Source organism: Hydra vulgaris, chromosome 08 (assembly GCF_038396675.1).
Source record: "Hydra vulgaris chromosome 08, alternate assembly HydraT2T_AEP".
In the NCBI taxonomy this organism is placed as follows: Eukaryota; Metazoa; Cnidaria; class Hydrozoa; order Anthoathecata; family Hydridae; genus Hydra; species Hydra vulgaris.
In genome coordinates this window covers 19,815,226-19,836,845 of record NC_088927.1, presented here as the reverse complement: position 1 = coordinate 19,836,845, position 21,620 = coordinate 19,815,226, and the positions used below count along the sequence as shown (strand labels likewise).

General features: G+C 27.7%; 2 protein-coding genes across 3 annotated transcripts; both read right to left on the bottom strand.

The window, feature by feature from the left end:
- Window positions 1-3,441: 3,441 nt before the first annotated feature.
- Window positions 3,442-3,885, bottom strand: LOC136083104 (uncharacterized). Its single transcript, XM_065802513.1, has one exon. It carries the CDS (start codon window positions 3,883-3,885, stop codon window positions 3,442-3,444), a length of 444 nt encoding a protein of 147 aa, XP_065658585.1.
- Window positions 3,886-16,706: 12,821 nt separating this feature from the next.
- On the bottom strand, window positions 16,707-19,427 carry LOC136083672 (uncharacterized). Of its 2 annotated transcripts, XM_065803230.1 has the most exons (3): window positions 18,218-19,427; window positions 17,370-17,864; window positions 16,707-17,054 (listed from the first exon to the last, which is right to left on the bottom strand). In XM_065803230.1, the coding sequence occupies exons 2-3, from the start codon at window positions 17,598-17,600 to the stop codon at window positions 16,791-16,793; spliced, it is 495 nt and encodes a 164-aa protein (XP_065659302.1). In that variant the 5' UTR covers window positions 17,601-17,864; window positions 18,218-19,427; the 3' UTR covers window positions 16,707-16,790. The 2 variants fall into 2 exon arrangements, with proteins under 2 accessions (XP_065659302.1, XP_065659303.1); XM_065803231.1 differs by lacking the exon at window positions 18,218-19,427 and having other exon boundaries at window positions 17,370-17,953.
- Between the last annotated feature and the right edge of the window lie 2,193 nt (window positions 19,428-21,620).

Genomic DNA, 21,620 nt, shown 5'->3' with positions numbered 1-21,620 from the left:
TTTGTGGCCATAGTAAATTGAGAAGTCCGTAGCAACGCCATAGCAACGCATTTTAAAACAAAAAATGTAAACTTGCTCAAGCTTATAAACATCAATAACTCTTTTCTACTGCAGCTTGTTTATTTTGTGCTTCATGTTTATTTTAAAAGCTATAACTTGAACTACTAATGCGAGCATGTATCAAATGTATCGTGCTTGGATGCTGTTTTAATTTGTTAATGTTCTTATAAATAAATAGCTAAATAAGATATGGGACGTTCTATTGCTCGAACTAAAAAAAGAAAGTTTTCTTGTAATCAACACCTAAAATCTTCAAAGTTTATTCAGCTTGATACATCAATTTCTGATCCAAGTTTATCAGCAAGCTCCAGAAAAATAGTATACACTAAAATATCTGGAAGTCAAAAAAATTACAACATCATTATAAACTTTAATATTTTAAAACTAATGGTTAGTGAGTTTAAATGCCCCGAATGTGGAAATGAAGTTTGTTTAGAAAATGATTTAAAAAGCAAGAAAGGTTTTTGTTTTTATTTAACTTTACAGTGCCTTTGTTGCCAATTTAGCAAATTATGGCACACGTCTCAGTTTTCTACTAAAAAATCTAAAAGTACTCCAGGTGTTCCTACTGCATCAGTTAATTTTCAAGTCGTTACTGCTTTTCGTGAAATTGGTAAAGGTTATCAATCTATATGCAAATTTGCTGCAGTAATGAACATGCCATCTCCTATGAATTTTAAAAACTATAGTGCAATAAATAACAATTTGTTAAATATTTATAATGAAGTTGTTTCTGCAAGTATGTCAAGCGCAGCCAATGAAACCAAAGATATTATTTCTAAATCAAGCAATGTTAATGATGTTTCTGCTTGCCAGGTATCTGTTGATGGTACCTGGCAAAAGAGAGGCCATCAATCTTTAAATGGTATTGTCACTGCAATATCAAAAGAGAATAGAAAATGTCTTGATTCAATTTTGTTAACTAAGTTCTGCAAAGCTTGTAGTTATTGGAACAAAAAAAAGTCAACACCAGGTTATCAAAATTGGAAAATAAATCATGTTTGTGAAGCTAACCACAATAAATCATCAGGATCCATGGAAGCTTCTGGTGCTGTTTCAATTTTTCAACGGTCAATTGAAAAGAATGGTTTGAGATATGAAGGATATATTGGAGACGGTGACAGCTCAGCATATAATGATGTTGTTGCAAGTAATCCATATCCAGGTTTTGAAATAAATAGACTTCATTGTGTTGGACATTACCAAAAGAGACTTGGAAATCGTGTGCGTAACCTTAGAGTGACACTTAAAGGTCAGTTTCTTTCAGATGGAAAAAAAAATAGATGGAAAAGGTCGACTGACAGATAAAGCCATAAATACGCTTCAAAATTATTTTGGTATGGCTATCCGTCAAAATGTGAATAACCTATATGCAATGAAAAAAGGTGCTTGGGCTGTTTTATTTCACAACAGTGACATAAGTGAAGAGTCAGAGAGACACAAATTTTGCCCACGAGCTAGAACTAGTTGGTGTCTGTGGCAGAGTAATAAAGTAACAGGTGAAACAACATACAAAACTAAATTAAGCTTACCATTAGCAATTAAAGCAGTACTTATGCCTATATTTACAGATTTGACAAATGAAACATTATTATCAAAATGTTTGCACGGACAAACTCAAAATAACAATAAAAGTCTGAATGCCTTAATATGGAAGAGATGTCCTAAAGATTTTTTTATTGGGAAAAAAGTTCTTGAGATTAGTATGAACTTAGCTATTATAGCATTTAATGATGGAAGCACAGCAGTTGAAAAAGTAATTAGTGCTGGAGGTATCGAACCAAGTATATTTATGCAGGAAGGACTTCATAAATTGGACTGCAACCGAATTAAAAAAATGAATCACTAATCAAGTGCTAAAGGTAAAATAAGGAGAAAACAGCTTAGAGCCATCAAAAAAGGTTACATAGATATCGAAAAAGAACTGGAAAAGGACCCACAATATAATAGGGGAGGTTTTTAATTGGGCTTGTGCTTCTTTTCCTAATATAACGAACTTTTATTTAGTTTTTTGTGTTTTTCTCAAAATGTCATTTTTACCAAATACCTAAATTTTAAAACGCAATATTTTCATTTTGGGACCATATGCTGACTTGAAATTTTCAGGGTGTTTTTGTTATAAATTGACTTAGGTAATGAACCAAAACTACAAATAAATATGATGTATAAGTATGTTTAAAATCTTTTTTTCTTGCTTTTTTTGTTAAAAATTTTCTTAAATATATAGAAAATTATTTTTAAAATGTTCTATGCATCTTTAATGCATGATTTTGGTTCATAACCTCTTCGTACCTTTTAGGAACATAGTGTGAAAATTTCAGAGTTAAAAGATATATAGAACTGGAGATATCTTGTTTTAAATTACACCCGTTTTTTAGCAATTCATATGGAATAAGTGAGGCAAAAGTTGGGCAATCGAGATTTCTTATTTTAAAAAAAAATCAGCATACTTGTTTTAACTTGTGTATTGTAGTTTTAATTTTGTATTGATTATTTTAAGGAAATTTTTTAGAATGGGGGTGTACCACCTTAATGTATTTCAGTTGAACCTTTATCAAATTCTTATATTTATGTATAAATTTCTTAATAAAGTAACTCCTATAATATTTAATACCCTTTTCAATAAAATTAACCACGAGTACCCTACAAGATTTTTAAATTACAATTATTAGCAACCTAAAATGCACTTTTTGGTTACTAAATTTTCTATTGTTATCAGAGGTCCTAAATTATGGAACACTTTATTAAATAACCAGCTGAAAAATTGTACTTCACTTTCTCTATTCAAACAAAAACTCAAACAAAAACTTTTTAAAGATGTCAATGAATTAAATTCTTTTTAAGATTCTTTTTTTTTCTTCTTTATTTTTTTATTTTTTTATTTTTAACTTTTTTTTTTTTTTTTTCTTCTTCTTTTTTAACAACTATCTTATTAACTGGTCTTTAACTTAAATTTTCTTTAAATTCTCCTATTAACTTATTTTTAATTTTTAGGTGTAATTATTATTATTGTTATTATTTTTTTTTACGATTTTCTTTTGATTATAGATTAGTTAATGATCTTAACATCCTTGTAAAATTTGTATTTATTTTTATATAATACAAAGTAATTTTATGTTTACATTTTAATGATTAGACACGTTTGCTGATAAAAGCACGTCGGGGCGTAGTGATAAGGCAAATATTGTCTTCTTTTAGCCCCGGTCATGTAAATTTTATTTATATAAAACGGCAAAGTATTCTTTTTTTAAAGACAAAATTAAATTTTTAAAAAAAAAATGTAAAAGATATTGCCCACCCTAAAAAAGCAGTTTTTTTTTTTTTTTTTATACATCTTCGCTTCCAAAAAGGCTGCAAGCAACCACTAATTAAAGTCGGAAGTTACTGGAAAAAAAAAGATGAAGATTGTAGAGCAAGATAACGATTGACAGACGACTTAAAGGATTGCAATTTATATGAATTGGGAAAGCAAGATGAAGGAAGCGATTTCCAAAGAACTGATGTTTGAGGAAAAAAACTAGACGAATAAGGGTTTTTGGAGCACTTAGGAACAGTCAAAGAAAAAGGATGAGACTTAACTGAATGACAAGTAACACGAGAATGAATTTCAGTAGATAGCGCAAGAGACACTAACTCTTTAGAACAGTGCCCATTGTAGTATTTGTAGAAAAGAGAAAGAGAAGCAACATTACGACGATGTGATAATTGTTGGAGTTTGGCTGCAAGAGCTTGTCCAACTACGTTTACAATGCGTTTTTGCACCTTGTCTAAAAGAGAAAAGACATCATTTGATGATTCGCCCCAGATATGGCAACAGTATTCCATACAAGGCCCGATTTGAGATTTATGGAAATAGAGAATAGAATCCGAAGTAAAGAAGTGTCGAGCTCAATATAGAGATGCAACCTTAGCAAATGTTAATTTTGCAACAGATTTGATATATGGTTTCCAAGAAAGATCCGAAGTAAGAGTTAATTCTAGAAGATGAAGAGTGGATGACTCATCAAGCACATCACCGTTCATAAATATAGGATGTTCTAAACTATTGCGATAACGATTGGCTGAAAAAAATTGAGTGAATATCTGGAAGAGAGCGTTAATGTAAATTAAAAAGAGTATAGGGCCAAGGATAGAACCTTAAGGAACCCCTGAAGTTACAGAATAAAAAGAATAGTGCTGTCCATCGAGGACAACTTTTATACTACGATTGGAAAGGAGGGATTCAATATTCTTAAAGATATTGCCAGATACACCATAAGAAGAAAGCTTATGGAGAAGACCAGCATGCCAAACTTTATCAAAAGCTTTTGAAATGTCAAGAGCAATGGCCTTAACCTCTCCACCTTTATCTAATGCACAATAAAACCTATTGGTTATTACTGTTAGCAAATCAGCTGTAGAACGAGAAGATTGAAATCCATTTTATGGTCAGAAAGAAAGTTATTAGATTCAAGATGAGAAATTAGGTGTTTGTTAATTAAAGATTCAAAAACCTTGTTTATGATAGGAAGAAGACTGATGGGACGGTAGTTAGACGAATCAGATTGCTCTCCAGAATTTTTGAAGATAGGGATAACAGATGCCGCTTTCCAGCAGGCTGGAAAACGAGACTTGGATAACACTTGTTGAATAGTTTTGAGAGTACATACGACAGATCCGGTGAACACTTCTGCAAGACAATAACAGGTATGTTGTCAGGGCCACAAGCTGTTGAAGCGTCTAAGCAGGAAATCACTTTAGATACAGAATCTGGAGTGATACGAATATCAAGCAATGGATCAACCTATTTTTTAGCAATGTCAGGTAGAACGCAACTAGTGGAATCAAGAGATGATATTGATGAAAAGTTTTTAGCAAACAATTCAGCTTTGTCTTCAGGTTAGGTGACAAAGTCTGAACCATACAAAAGAGGAGGAATTAAAGATTTTCCCTTATTAGTAATACTATTAAAGCTTCTCCAGAAGTCACGAGAGCTTAATTTTTGAGATGAGATACGAGATTTCATGACCTGAGAATAGCGGGCTTTGAGGTTAGACAAAACCTTTTTACAATGGTTTTTTACAGTAATAAACAGACATCTGTTTTCTGGAGAATTGTTTTGCAGATAGATATGGAAGTAACGGTTTAGATTAGCAATTGCAGCAGCACAGTGTGAGAAAAATCATAGAGGAGAGTGAGGCTTGACCTGGAATTGTCAAGAGGGAACAAAAGATTCAATGCCAGCCTGAATCCGCGAAGTTACGTAAGAAGCACATTTGTCAACAAGAAGACGAAAGATTTCTACCCAAGGGCCATCACAAAGAAAATCACGGAAAGAATTCCAGTAATACTGATACTAGAGCCAAGCCATTCAGTGTGATAAGCATTAAAGTTACCGACAACAGCAATATAGGCTGATGGATAAAGAGAGAGCGCTCGGATGATCAAAAATAACATCAAAAAAAGTGCAGTCTTGAGATAAAGAAGAGCGATATAGATAAAAGAGAAAGGTAATAGAGTGAAGTGGTTATGATCACATTTAACATCACATTTTAGCATCACAGTTAACTTTTTCTTTAAACTTTTCATGAGCAATATCTCTATTTTTAATGCTTCACTGACAAGCTTGTGATTGTAAACTTCTATCACAGTTTCTTTAAAGCTTTTTAAGCAATGAAGTTGGATGAGTATTTCTACGGTTTATAACCGTACCAAAACTTGAGGCAGTAAGTTTTTTATTTTGTTCTTTATTTCATTTTTTTTTTTTTTGATCTTTAGTTTCTGATTTAATTTGATTTATTTTCTCAAAATTGAATAATATTATGGCAAGCTTTAATTTTCCTCAGTCAAATTAGTTTCAATTAAATGGTTTAAATCAAATCAAATCAATATATTTTCACTTTATTAATAACTGTATATATATACAATCGTGCTGGACATTTACGGACAGTTAAAAACTGATGACCTGTAAAGACCTATGATAGTATAAATCATAGCATAATAATAATAATAATGATAATAATAAGCAATAATAATAAACAATAATAATAAATAATAAAAACCATAATAGTCATAAGGAGTAATAATAATAATAATAAAAGTAAAAATAATATTAAATAAAGTAATATAAAAAAGCATAACCTACACATATTTTCCCACTATAATGGAAATAAAACATTTATAGCAAACAGTGATCATCATTAATGATAATGGAAAATAAAAATATAAAAATCTTAATAATATCAATAACAATAAATATAACAGGTAAAGATAAGAAAAAAAAATGGAGAGAAGTTTAACAACTTGGAAATAAAAGTCAAAGAAGGAGAAGTCCTAGGAGAGCTTTGTTATGTACCAGAATTTTTTAAGCATAGTATTTTAGAAGGAAATAGAAGTATTGAATATGCATTAAAGTAAAATAAAAAAGTATTATAAAAAAAAAAAAAAAATAGAGAATTAAGCATGGCGATTTCATAGAAAAGAGTTTATTGTTTATTTATTAGATGTTACATGGTTAAAACAATGCCACAAACTTTGGAGCCATATAAACTTTACAGGATGATTAAAGTGAGAGTATTGGTTGCGACTAAACGAAATTTATATATTTTTATATTTTACTTTTAGAGTTGTATATTTTTATTTTATGAGTTTTATATCTTTATTTCTATTTTATGGGTTTTATATTGTTATTTTTATTTTTTATTTATGAGTTTTATACTTTTATCTAATTAAAAATTTAGTTATAGAGAATAACTAGAGGGTGATTGCATAACTGATGGTTCATTCATTATTTTTATTGAGGATAAACTTTTTACATGGATTATGAATGCGTTTCTATTTGTCATTTTGGAGAACATTTTTTTAGTTTCAACATAAAGAGAGTTTCAACAGTGAATTGATTGATACTTATGTGTTTGTTTTAAAGGCATAGAAAGAAACAATAAGATACAGACCTAAGTTTATAACTATGAATATCGTTTGTGAACAATGTAGAAATTATTCCATTATAACTAGGCTTAAACTTTTCAACATTTTTTCATTTACTCGTTAATAAATATTTTACAAAAACAATTTTTACCAAACTTAATTTCAATAACACAACCATTGTCATTCCTTGGTTTAATTCTATATAATAAAATATTTGGTTTATTTCTAATTTATTTTACATAGTTCTCTTTGAATAACTGATTACCAGCTATTTTATGTTTAGCAGCTCATCTTTCAAAATATCGGATGATACTATATAAATAAATATACGTTGATGTGTTATCGAAAACAGAGATGTTGTCTTTTGACCATTAAAATACATCTTTAGAGATTATTTTGTTTTATCGCTGTTAACTTCCTCATTTGTAATTATACAAAATGTTGCATTTAGTGGAATGCTAGTGCTTTTGAAAAAGCTAGAACCAGCAGGAATAGAGTTAATTATTTATTCTTTTACTTACGTATACTTGTAAAATATACTTCAAATAATCTTCTCTAAGAAATTCAACTAAATATTTGTTTACATTACAATGTAGTTGTTCTCCTGCGGAGATAATAAGATTTGTTCAAGATTTTGGCTTAAATGTAATTAATTATAAAAGAGAAAACTATTACCTATGTACGAGCAAGCCACGAAATAATGAAAAATTAAAAAAACTATGAATATGCGAGTTTTTAATTTTTCTGTACATACCAACACCATTATGCATTGCGTGAATTTATAATAGGTTAGCAGACTTCAACATCCCTCAGAATCGGGCCGTATTTTTCGGTTACCGTATTATTTTTTGTTTTAATATATTGTCGCAAAACTTTAGCCGACTCTGCGTCCCAAAGGTTTAGGGATGTTAGATTTTTAATTTATTTAATGCTTTAATGAAACAATGGTCAGTGATGTCGGAGTAGAAATTTGTGAATATGGTGGACTATATATTTTAGATTTACTAAGGAAAATAATCAATATAAATGATTTAGGCCTTTATCGCAACGATGTTTTAATAGTAATGCGTAAAAAATCTGGTCCACAGCTCAATAAAATTAGAAAAGATTTTAATTTTGTAAAATGTTAGCTTTCGCATCGAAATAAACATAATTTTAAAAATTGTGAATTTTCTTGACGTCGCATTTAACCTCTCTGAAAATTCATAAAAGCCTTTCAAAAAACCAAACGATGAATTGTTATTAATATTAACTCAAATCATCCACCCCAAATTCTAAAACAAAACTTAATTTCAATTAATAACAGGCTTAACCAAAACTCGTCTAATGAAAATGTATTCAATTCCTCTAATCGAATATTTAAAAATGCCCTTGAACTAAAATTTGACTCTGAAAAAAAGAATACAATAAAGCGAAATAGAACTAAAAATGTAACTTGGTTCAACCCCCCCCCCCATCAAATCATATCAACCATCTCAAATTTATTGAAATAACCCCCATATCAAATTTATTGAAATAAATTACATATAATCATATAATATTTAATTGAAATACAATTAAAGTTAGCTACAGTTGCATAAAAAATATAAAAAGAATTGTAAAAGGTCACAATATTATTTTCTTAAACAAAATAGAAATCTTAAATTAAAAAACTACAGAAAATTTTAATTGTAAACAAAACAAAAAAACAATTGTCCAATGAGTGGTTTAACAAAAAAATTGGTATATACATGTGTCGTTTCCTCTCAAATGTTACCTGATAAACAATATATTGGCATAACAGAGAGTGAATGGAAAAAACGTTTTGACAATCATAAGCAACCCTTTAAAAATAAAAAGTGTTCAAAAGACATAATGCTGTCAAGATAAGTATGGGATTTAAAAGATAAAAATATTAATGATTTTATACCGAAATGGTCCATCCTTAAAACAGCAACTGCATATAAAAATATTTCCAAAAAAATGCTTATGTGCCCCTAAGAAAAATTTGAAATTATTACACATGCAAACCAAGAATATTTATTAAACAAAAAAAATGGAATTGATTTCTAAATGCAGGCACGAAAATAAGTTTCACCTAAAAAACTATTAAAACAAGTGAGCTCAAATAATAGTTACATTAAATTCCCCCTTTAAAAAAATATTTAAAAAAAAACCAGAAGTAATCAGTTACTTTTTTTTTCGACTCAACACCTCTGTTTCTCATAGCCTGTACAGATGTTGCAACAGCATCAACTAGTTTTAACCCAACATGAGCTACATCTGCTAAAGTAAATAAGTAATTTTTAGTTTTAAAGGTTATTATAAAAACAAAAAATTAGAATTTTATTCATTACTTTTTATTTTTAGATTAACTGTATTAAGTTTTTTGACATTTAGCAAATTGAGCAAGAGGTCCACAAAACATGCATCCATACCATAGGTTTATAGAAATAGACTGTTTTAAATGTTTTTGTAAATTTTAAATATGGTTAAAAAAAAAAATGTTTTCTCAGTAAAATTTTGTTTATTTGCATGCAGTTCCTGATGTTTTTTTGAAACAACTGTTTCTTTGACTTAAATTATACTGGTAGATCAGAATTTTTTTTTAATATGTTTAACTTAAAATAATTGCTTTTTTTTAATAAAAGTTAGTTCACAAAGTGTTACAAAATTTGATAAAGTTGGCGTTAATCTCAAAAAGCCTTGGTTTTAACACAATCAAATTCTATGTAGCTCATTCCAAAACCAAGTCATTGGATAATTTGTTATTTAAATTTTTATAAACATGCATTTCAAGGTCTGATATTAAACTAATATTTCACAAATAAATTGTATTTTAAATTTTATATTTGTAATAGTTTTAATAAGTACTTTTTATTTGTCATATGATGTGGTATTGTATGTTTTTATTATGTGTTAGTATGTAAGATTATTATTATATAAGATTATATGGGTTTACATTTTGTATTTTGTTTCTATGTGTGTGCTGTTAGTAGTTAAATTAAGTACAATAAACTCTGAATAACTCAATAACGCTTAATAAATCGAACTAGTTTTTATTTATGGATTATACTCGCAATACCTCTAACATTCTCTATTGAGGTAATTTCTTGGTTTCTTGGAGGTGTGAGTTATTAAGAGTTAACTGTAGTATGTTATGCTACTTCCTAATTTTGTAATGTTATTGTTGTGATGTTTGTGTTGATAGACGACTTAGCTTTACTTCGAGATAGAGTCTATTGTTAAAAATAATGATTGGGTTGTTTCATTACTAAAATTGGCTACATATAATCATTCAATAAAAGCGAAGGATTCATTTTTTAAACAAAAACATTAGGGTGGTTCTAAAAACAACTTTTTTTGAAAATGTTTGCTGGTGCTCCCTGAATGTGATCTCTCTATAAAAATATAATACTGGATTTAAATATTTTTTAAATAAAAAATATTTTTAAGGGTTGCTCCAGAGCCTCGAACATTAAATATATATATATATATATATATATATATATATATATATATATATATATATATATATATATATATATATATATATATATATATATATATATATATATATATATATATATAAATAAAAAACAGTAAAAAAATTTTTTTTTTTAAGTTAGCATTAAGACCATAATGGCGGAAAAACTATCAAAACATGCGTTTTTGGACTAAATTTCAAAACATAATATCTAAGGCGAGCCATTATCATATGACCTGAAATTTTGTACACTTACTCTAAACACTATTTTATTCCATTTAAAAAATAGATTTTTTAAATATCAAAGTAAATAATGAGTTATGTAGATTTTCCTCATATTTTATTTATTTTTTGACGTTTTAGAGAGATCTGACTAAAAAAAAAAAACATTACCGATCATAAAAAAATCCATATGTTAAATATATTTTATAGGTATTTCGAGCAAGTACTGAAAACTTCAGATTAACTGAACCATGCTAACTCAAGAAACTGTGTTTTGAAGTTTAAGCAAAAACGAAAAAACGCGAAATGAGATAAACAGCTTTGAAAAATCCTCGATATATTATTTACAATATTAATTCAAAATCCTCCTGAAACATAACTGTTATTACATTATTTTGCTTTCTCCTCATCTAGGTGACCTTTTTTGATTGCTCTAAGAGTTTTTATTCTTTTTTTTCCCTTCTCTTGGATTAGTCAAATGACTTGCACCTCATTTGACTAATCCTTTTTTTATTTCTAGAAGTTGTTTTTAGTGAGTTTACCTCTGCCTGATATTGGTATTTTAGTACCTTTTTGAGCTTTGACAAGGTTTCTTAAAAGTGTTCCTAACCGTTTTTGAACATGTCCAACACATTCCAGTTTTACAGGCATAATACCATACTCTTTGTAAGGATATGCTACTATTACATCATTAAAAGAAGATGTATCCCCATCTCCTAGATATTCTTTATATTTCAACTTATTTTTTTGTAAAGATCTCTTAAACATAGCCACAGCTCCTACAGATTCTGGTGATCAACCAACCAACACTGATACTCTGGAGTTCCTCTTTTAGATCTCCACATTTTAAATCCGTTGCAATGTTTGGTAAATATCTTTACATCAATACAATTATCACCACAAACAGCAGTTACAACACCATTCAACGAATTATGACCTCGCTTTTGCCATGAACCATCAATAGAAATTCTAACTTCTTTCATTTCAAGAGAGTTGTTTATTGATTTGGTTTCAAAAGCAGCTTTTTGCATACTTTCCTCAGCAGCAATTTTGTATACTAACATGGCAGTTATTTTTAACTTATTTAAGCCATTAGGCGACAAACAATAAAGATTCATACAGAAGGAAATAGTTTTCATCGACTCATGACCAGCACCTATTTCTCGCAATCCGATGACAGCTCGCAAGTTGGTCTCATATGGTGATTCTAGAGATGAAAACTCTTTTTTAACAGTATCAATAAAAAAAAGGTGAAGTTCTAAAACTTTTAAACAAGTTACACTTCGTACACTTCATCTCAAGTAAATGACAAAAGCCCATGCAAGAACCAACGTTATCTTTGATTAACAAATTTCCAATAAAGCAATAGGGCAAACAGTGTGTGCAATTAATTTCTTTAACAATAAAAATTTAATAAGTATAAAATAGTCGTCAGATTCACATTTATCCGAGCTGAACGATACATCTAACTTTATAACTAAGAGAAATCTCCTAATCTGCAGGTTTTGATTTGAGAATATCAGATGGTTTAAACCCTTTCCATTTTCTGCTCTTCTTTCTAGTAATGTTTTGTTCATTTGGCATTTCTTTTATTTAATTTAAACATATATATATAAATATATATATATATATATATATATATATATATATATATATATATATATATATATATATATATATGTATATATATATATATATATATATATATATATATATATATATATATATATATATATATATATATATATATATATATATATATATATATATATATATATATAATATAAATCCAAAGGGTAAACAAACAATAACACTCCAAATCTTTTAAATCTGTTAACTGTTACAAAACGTGTTTAGTGGTTAAGAACAATGACTTTTAATTGAATTTCAATTCGGAGTGACATCAAACTAACAAAGCTTGAAGACTCCAGTAAAATTGAGCTTATTTTTAGGGAGATAATGCCCTAACAACCATGTTAAATTTTTAGTATCTCCGTTGCTAAGTAAAAAAAGGTACATAGTGTTCTAATAAAATGCTCATATCTAAAGGAAGATAAATTTTTAGCTCTGAAACTTTGGCTAAACGTTCTTTGATTAATTTGATACATATTTTATGAATAATTAAAAAACTCAAAAAATTTTTTAGTTTCCTAGTTTTTTTGGTGTTGTACCACCTTAAACTAAGATTCTTATTTGTTATCTATTTATTCATATTTTCAAGTTTTAAATAAAAAAAGAGAGTACATAACACATTAATGTGTAATTAAGGTGTATTAAGTATTACGCCATAATTACGCATTAAATATATAAATATTTATTTGAGAAAAATTGTTTCTCACATAAATATTTATATATTTTTTTATTGGAATTATAATTTTGCATGGTTATATTCGCCATTTTTGCTTGGTCTTTTTTTTTATTATTTTTGTCACTATCACCGTTAGCTTTGTTCATATTTTTGTTCAAGAAATTGCTCGTTTTTATTCTTACGAAGATGCACAGTAAATCAAGTAAACAAAATTATCTCATAGCAAAAGAATCGATCTCTTTTTTTCTATATGCTTAAGATTAAACTACTGTAACTCTTATACAATTTATTTTGTTACTATTTATTATTGCAAGCTTTGCATTAATAAATAAATATATTATTTGATGTGCTAATAATATTGCTTTTTTTGACATATATCTCATAATCTAAAACCATTATTATGGCCAAAATTACAATCCACTCTTTTGTTTCAAACTTCCTTCAAAATTTCATTCGTCTTTCATTAAAACTTTGCACTTATTTGCAAACTATTTATAATTTTTATGAGAGTTTTTATTTAAATTGTTATAAATATTTGAAAAATATTTATGAAAATATTGCGAAAAATAAAAAAATTAGTATCCATTTTTCTATTTTGCGTAAAATAGAAAAATGAGTATCCAATTAACTACAACGTTTAAGCAATAAAATAGTTAAATTGACTGGAAAAATTGTTGATAATATAACAAAATTTAAAAATTATAGTAATGAATGAAGAAAATATTTTAACGAGAGAAACTGTAAACCATTTTAATTCAACACATGCCACTTTTGGCAGAATAATCAGATTAATCAATCAAATATAAGATACAATACAATTTAAAATCTTCCATGTCACGGAAGGCTCAGCATTTCAAATAAAAGAAATAAACGTTCACTTATTCGCATAGTGACAAAAAAAAATAGAAATTTATTATCTGCTGATTATAGTCAAAAAGGACAAAAAGCTTCTGGTGTTGTTGCTAGTGCTCAAACAATTAGAAGAGTACTACAAAAACACAATTACATGCGGCTTTCTGCTTGCAAAAAACCACGTCTATTGATAAAACATCAGAAGACTAAGAAAAAACAGATGTTTAGCTCATAAAATTTGGTCAAAGAGCATGTGTCACAACGTTTTTTTCAGAGATGAATAAACATTAGGGTTGATTTAAGAGAAAACCAAGAAATGCTGAGAAGAAAGCCACATGAAAAAACGGACCCAAAATGTTCAACGTATAAAACAAACATGGTAGTGGTAGTATAGGCATCTGGACATGCATGAACTATAAAGGTGTTGATTGTTTTAAACTATTTGATGGAAGACTCTATTATCAAAAGTATTTAGACATGTTGGATAACTATTTAATGCCATCCACTGACATTTTCCCAAAACAATTAGTAACAAAACTACTGAATAGTGTTCTTAAAGAGATAACTCAGAATTTACTGAGCTCCATACCTAAACATATGAATGAATGCTTTAAAGCAAAAGGATTGTCAACTAAATACGAATTTTTTTTTCGCTTAATGTTATTTTCCGTGAAAATTCACGGAAATTCAACGTATCTTACACAAAACGAATTTTTGATAATTTCCTTGGAAAGTAACATAATTTATTATAATAAATATTGGCAGCTTGCATCAAGTTTCATATGATTTTGGCTATATTTTTTGAAAACTTACCGATTTTTTTAAAGCATTTTGGCTGTGTTTACAAAAAAATGCCAAATGTCGAATATAGATTAAAGATAAATATGTCACGAATATTCGGCAACTTAATAAAAAAGGCAATCGTTTAATCTTCTAACTCAATAAAGTTAAACCATGCTTTAAGTTCAGATTGTCGTAAAAATAACGTTTTTAATAAGTTTAGAGTTTTCTATACTAGTTCAATCTATAGCATTTTCTGAAATTTCCTCAGAGGTACAAGGTATACTTGAGCTGGTTATTTTTGAAATTTTCTAAATGGTTTGAAGAGTATGAAACTTTTAGGCATAACTATAGTTAAAATATTTGTCAACAAATAATACTAAATATTTTAACTATAGTTAAAATATTCAGTCAACAAATAATGTATGCTGTAAGACAACCTATTCATAAATGCCCATAGAGTAGTTGACTTATACACTACAACAAAGCAGGTCGGAGCCCTCAATATAATTAAGTGTTGCCGAATATTCGTGGCATCTTTTATAAATATCTCTTGTCACAATGTAAACCATATTGCATACACTTTTTAATTTATTTAGGACTTTTTTTTAGTCATCTCTAAGGATAGATGATATGTAGTAATTTCGACAATTTAATTGGTAATTAAATTTTTTAGTTTAAATGCACTAAATTCTTTAGATGCACATTTGTGGTGCAAAAATGTGTATGCGGAGAAGGATCCCCATGAAATTGGACGAAGTTTAACTACTTAGGTTGAGCAAATGAACATAAATGTACAAATCTATATATAAAACACAGTCGACAATCCCTGGCTTTTTAATATGGAGAAGAAAAAAAACTTCCTTAATAAAGGGGAAAGTTTAACTAATAGGTGCTTGGAAATAATTTTAATAGGTGAAAGCTTGCTTGATAAAGCGCTAACTTAAAGTCGCACAATAAGATAATATAGTTTATAGTTTATTACTTTATAGTTAATAGAGATATAAGATATAGTTTATAGTTTAATAATAATAAGATAATATAGTTTATAATTAATAGAGTTTATTTTTATTACCTTTGGAGCAGTTTCAATATCACAACAACATGATTTACAATCACATATTGTGATAATTAAATTAATAATAAAGTTAGCTCATATTACGAAAATTTCCATTCTTAAAGAATTATTCTATTTACTTTACACTTAAATACATAATTTAGTATTATATAATTTTTATAAAATTTATTATATATTATATATATATATATATATATATATATATATATATATATATATATATATATATATATATATATATATATATATATATTTAGTATACATTATAAAGCGTACATTATAACCATTCCAATAACAAAATAGAAATAAAACATTTCTAGAAGGAACCTCTAAGTTGCGCTTATGTCACAGAGCTTAGCTAATAGTCAAGACAGCTTTTTACAGTCTTTCATATAATGAATGAAAGGTTTAAAGCTGTTTACCTTGCAGTTATGTTATCATACCTTCCAGCACTACTGCAGAGAGTAACTAATGACTAACAGGTACGTAAAATGTTAATAAAGTTATAGCCTTGCATAAATGAATTGTATTAAAAAAAAACACATAAATTCTGCTTAACCGTTATTCTTTTGGTGTGCCGATATTAACAGGATATGTCAGTTAACGCTAAAAAGTCTAATTAATGTCAAAGTTAAATTTTAACAAGTTTTAAATAAAAGACAAATTATAATTAGTATCTACTTATCGTTAAGTTATATAGATGCTAATATATTGAACTATCATTTTACTTTTAATACATACATATATATATATATATATATATATATATATATATATATATATATATATATATATATATATATATATATATATATATATATATAAATTATAATGTTTTCAATTAGGTTTTGCAATCCATACAAAACCAGTGACCTTTAGGTTTTCTTAAAATACCAACACAATAGTAATGGTACCAATATAAACAGTGATCGCACTGAATCCACTTTTGAAGTTTACTGGCTGATTGAATTTGTTGACAATGATAACATGGCCAACTATGAAGTGCTCTTACATTGTACTTCAATTTCAGAAAGGGCCTCACAAGTGATTGTTGGAAAAGTTTTTGATGTAGTTTCAGAGTTTTTTTGTATAGAAATTTGAGATGACACAGGCAAAACCTATTCCAATGTTGCAGATAAAGAACTTTCAGGAAATATTTCAACATTTGTCTGCAATCTTTCAATATGAAGAGTCTCACATGTAATTGTTGGGGAAATGTTTGATGTAGTTACAGAGTTTGTTTGTAGACTTTGTTTGTAAACTTTAGGTGATACAGGCAAAACACATTCTAATGTTGCAGAAGAACTTTTAGGAAATATTTCAACATTTGTCTGAAAAAAATTTTCTGAAATAACATCATCTTCAGAATGGTGCTGTTGAACCTGTACAAAATATAAATAGCATTATGATTACAAGTCATGATAAATTGCTTATTAAGAAAATAAATGTAAATGATTTATTAGGAAATTTAATGAGGTAGTATAATAGATTCTTGCTTCATTATCAAGCGGTTTACAGTTCAACACGACCTAGAAATATGTTGTTCAACTTGCATCTTCATTTAACAGCTTTGGAGATTGTATTTCAGAGTTGAGAGAGTTACAATAAAAATTAAATGAAAAAATGCTTCCTTGATTATATTGGCCCCAGCCTTGTGCAAGTATAACTCGTATAATTATGGATTTTATTATTTTTACCTGCAGTTCCCACTCTCCAGATATGCATTGTTGGTAAACTGATTCGAGCCATTTAATAGCTAAATCAAACTTACTTGGTGTAAATTCAGACAAGATAGATGCCAATGGCTGCAAATGGCTCAATGCTGTATTATATCTTTCCTTAACAGTGGAATTACATAATGCCACTGGTTGAATTGAAAAGGTCATGCATGAATTAGTTAAATTGTCCCCTTGGTTTACATTTGCCATTTGATGGGTAGGAACAAACCACCTAAAATTATTTTATTCATTTTAAATATTTTTTAACGTACTACTACTATTAATACAAATCAAAAACAATAAGTGCCTTTTATAAATAAGATTTAGATCAGATAAGTTCATATTTTTTTCTCTAATAGAAAAGAAAGCATGAGAGCACGGAACACCATAACCAGCAGCATTATCACATTGGCAAGTCCAGTTTTGAAGGGGAAACAAACAACCATTGTATCTAACTTGCAAGCAATTATTTTCCTGAAGATATTTTAATCTCATATTTTATAACACGTTAAAATAAAATAAATCGTACTTATTAATATAAGTATAAAAATAAATAATATAAGTATAAAATAATCTTAATTAATATAAGTATCTATAATTAATCTTAACAAATCTTATATAATTAATCTTAATTAATCTATAAATAATTAATCTATAATTAGTCTTAATTAATATAAGTATCTATAATTAATATAAGTATATAATAATTTTGATTAATGTAAGTATAAAAAAAATCAATTTTAAACTTTTGTTACAAATGGCATCTATTATGACTAAAATTGCTAAATAAATCAGAGCAATCTTAAAAAAAGATTAAAAACACTTACCTCTTGTAAACTATATCCTTCCTTTTGACTTAAATTATACTGTTCAACCATATGTTGTAAAATGAATGACGAGATTGCATGAGCAAAAAATTTTAAACATTCTGGAAGCTTAGTGTTTATTTTAAGACGCTGATCAAAATCAGCATGTTTTGATTTTTCAAGTTGAACTCTATTTATCTTTATTATTTTGCTAATAAGATTACCTGGTGACATACGCAATGTCAAACCAACATCTTTAAAGTTCTGTGATACCTACAAATTTGGTAAAGTATTATTAACTAACAATAAATCTTATAACAAAATAGAAAACAAATCATCAAACCGTTCCAATCTATTATTGGTGTGATTATCGATGTAGAGTAGCCGTTTTCTTTTGTAGCCCATGAACATGTCCGCCATCATCAACCAGTTATTTGTTAAGTATGTATAAAACTCTGGGAATGTCTCTTGTATATGCAACAAAGCTTCATCACTTGTTTGCTGGTTAACAACCTTTAACAACCTTTTCGTAGCCTTACAATTAAGATATGTAAATAATATTCAAAAACAATTAACAATAAAGTAAATGTATGAAATTAAATTAAATGTATGAAATTAAAATAAAATTACTTGTATTTATACAAGGCATACAATAAGCATTAGTGTTCCACAACTGTCAAAGTCGTGGAACATCTATTGTCAAAAAAGTTGACAACTTTCAAAGCATTTTTTTAATTTTTATTACTTTTTTATTGATTGCATTTTAAATACAATTAACTAGAACTATTTAGAACTAACCTTATATAAAGATTTTTTGTCATTACTTATCAAATTACTTTTTTTTATTTCATGTACAAATGCTTTGGATACATGAAATCGACAAAGCAAAATATGATTATCTGGGAAAACAGCCTGCAACACTGAGACTTCAGCTTGAGCCTTATCAATTACAAAAATGGATGTTGAAAATGTATTAAAACCAGCCCATTCATGTGATCGTATCAGAAACATTCTAAGAAAAGCTTGATCCTCACGATACACTATTGATTGTATTACAGGTCGCCCCATCCCGTGTTGATCTACTACAGCAAGTGTGTATAGAGGCATGGAGAGATTATTTACCTATACATTTGTTAATGGAATTAAGTATTATATGTAAAAAAAAAATCAGCTCCTAATAAAAAAACAATGCATTATATTTTGTAAAATAAAAGAGAAAAAAAAACCAATTGAGAAAAAGAATATAAATAAGTTGCCTTATAAGTGCCATCCATCATTATTACATTGGGAAATTTTTGCAGGAGCATTATTTGCTCAGTTGTTGTCCAAGTTAAGCATTCAACTTGTCCATCTGAATTAGCATCAATGTGATAAAGACTTCCTGGAAAATCAAGCACTGTCTTTGTTTCATCAAGTGCAGAACCTAATTAAATATATATATATATATATATATATATATATATATATATATATATATATATATATATATAATATATATATATATATATATATATATATATATATATATAAATGTATTCATATATATTAATATATATATATTTATATATATATATATATATATATATATATATATATATATATATATATATATATATATATATATATATATATATATATATATATATAAATATATATATATATATATAAATATATATATATACAGGCCCGGCTCGTGGTTTTTTTTGTGTGTGTGCAAAAAAAATTTGGCGCCTTTGATTTTTTTTCAATAAGGTACTAAAAAGCCATATTATAAGCAAAACCCAGCCACTATTTTTTATGGTTTTATATTATTATTGTTTAAAAGTAAAGCGAAGCCATTATCAATTTTTTTTATGTTTTATAATTTCTAACTGTCAAATTGTTTTAAAATAGGGTTTATAGTTTATAAACTATAATATTTTGATTATAATTTTAAGGCAAATTAAATTCATTTATGACAAAAAAATTAAACAAGAGTTGTGATTAAAACTTATTTCTTTATCAATCAAAAAAAAAAAAATTAACAAAAATTAAAAAATCCAAGTAATAACAGTAGAAAAGCGAAAATAAAATTAATTAGAAAAACATGACAAAAAATATGTTTAAATAAAACTAAAAAATATTGCATAAAATATTAAACTTTACTACTAAGGGATTCGCCTGGCTTTGATTTTAGCAAAATCTTTACGCAACAGATCTAGGTTAATAGATTTGGCAATGTCCGATTCTATGGAGATTATTGCCAAACCATTCAATTTTTCTTACCCCATAGTTGATCGCTGGTAATTTTACATTAGCTTCTGAAATATATTTAGCGAAAGAAACTTCGGAAATACAAGAAACCAAAAATTCAGTTGTTTTTTTTAACACACTACCTGCTGATCTCACATCCATGCTCTGTGATTGTAATAATTTGCACGTACAATTTATTTCTGATAGAACATCTTGCCAGATTATTAGACCACAAATAAATTCAAAACTGTCTAATTTTGATGCAATTGATTCAGCTGTTATACGTTTAAGTGCATCTTTTTCCAATTGAACGATTTCTTTTAACTCTGAATAAATGCCTTTCAATCCGCTTTTCAAAGCACTAACGGCATTAACATGGCTTTCTCATCGTGTATCACTTAATGATTTCACTGTCAATTTACAACACATGGATATGAAAATATGCCAACACTTTGGCAAGCTTGTGAAAAAATTGCAAATTGTTTGGATGGTTGAAAAAAATTAATAATTTCAATAGCTTCTTTTACTGCATCAACAACGACTACATTTAAGGAGTGGCAGACACATGCAATGAAGAAAGCCTTTGGATTTATGTTTGCAATATTAGCCTGAACACCGTTTATTTTTCCACGCATATTGGCTCCATTATCGTAGCCTTGACCACGAGGATTCATAATTGATAAGCCATTTTGTGTCAAAAAAGTTAATATTTCTTCGGTAATCTTCGCTCTGGTTGAATCCAAAATGTTTATTTATTCCAAAAAATTTTGTTTAACTTCCGCACTAGCATTATTACCTTCGGTTGATTTTGTTATGCGGACATAATGCAGAACAATTGACATTTGACATTTGTTTTTTATGGTTGGCATCAGGTGTACAGTCTACAATAACGGAAAAATACATTGCATTTTTTACCATTTCCAAAAAATTATCCTTTGTAGCTTTAGTGATCAATAATATAATTTCTTGCTGGATATTTTTTCCAAGTAATGAGGCTTTTTTGGATTTTCTACTGCTCGTTTAACATGTTTCTCTAACACTGGATCAAACTTTAAAAACAACTCAACAATTTTTAAAAATTTACCATTATTTTCGGTGAATATTCTGTCTGAAGATCCTCTAAATGCAATATTTTCTGAGGCCATCATTAAAATAATTGAGATTATTTCCTTGAGCACTTCATCCCAATGTT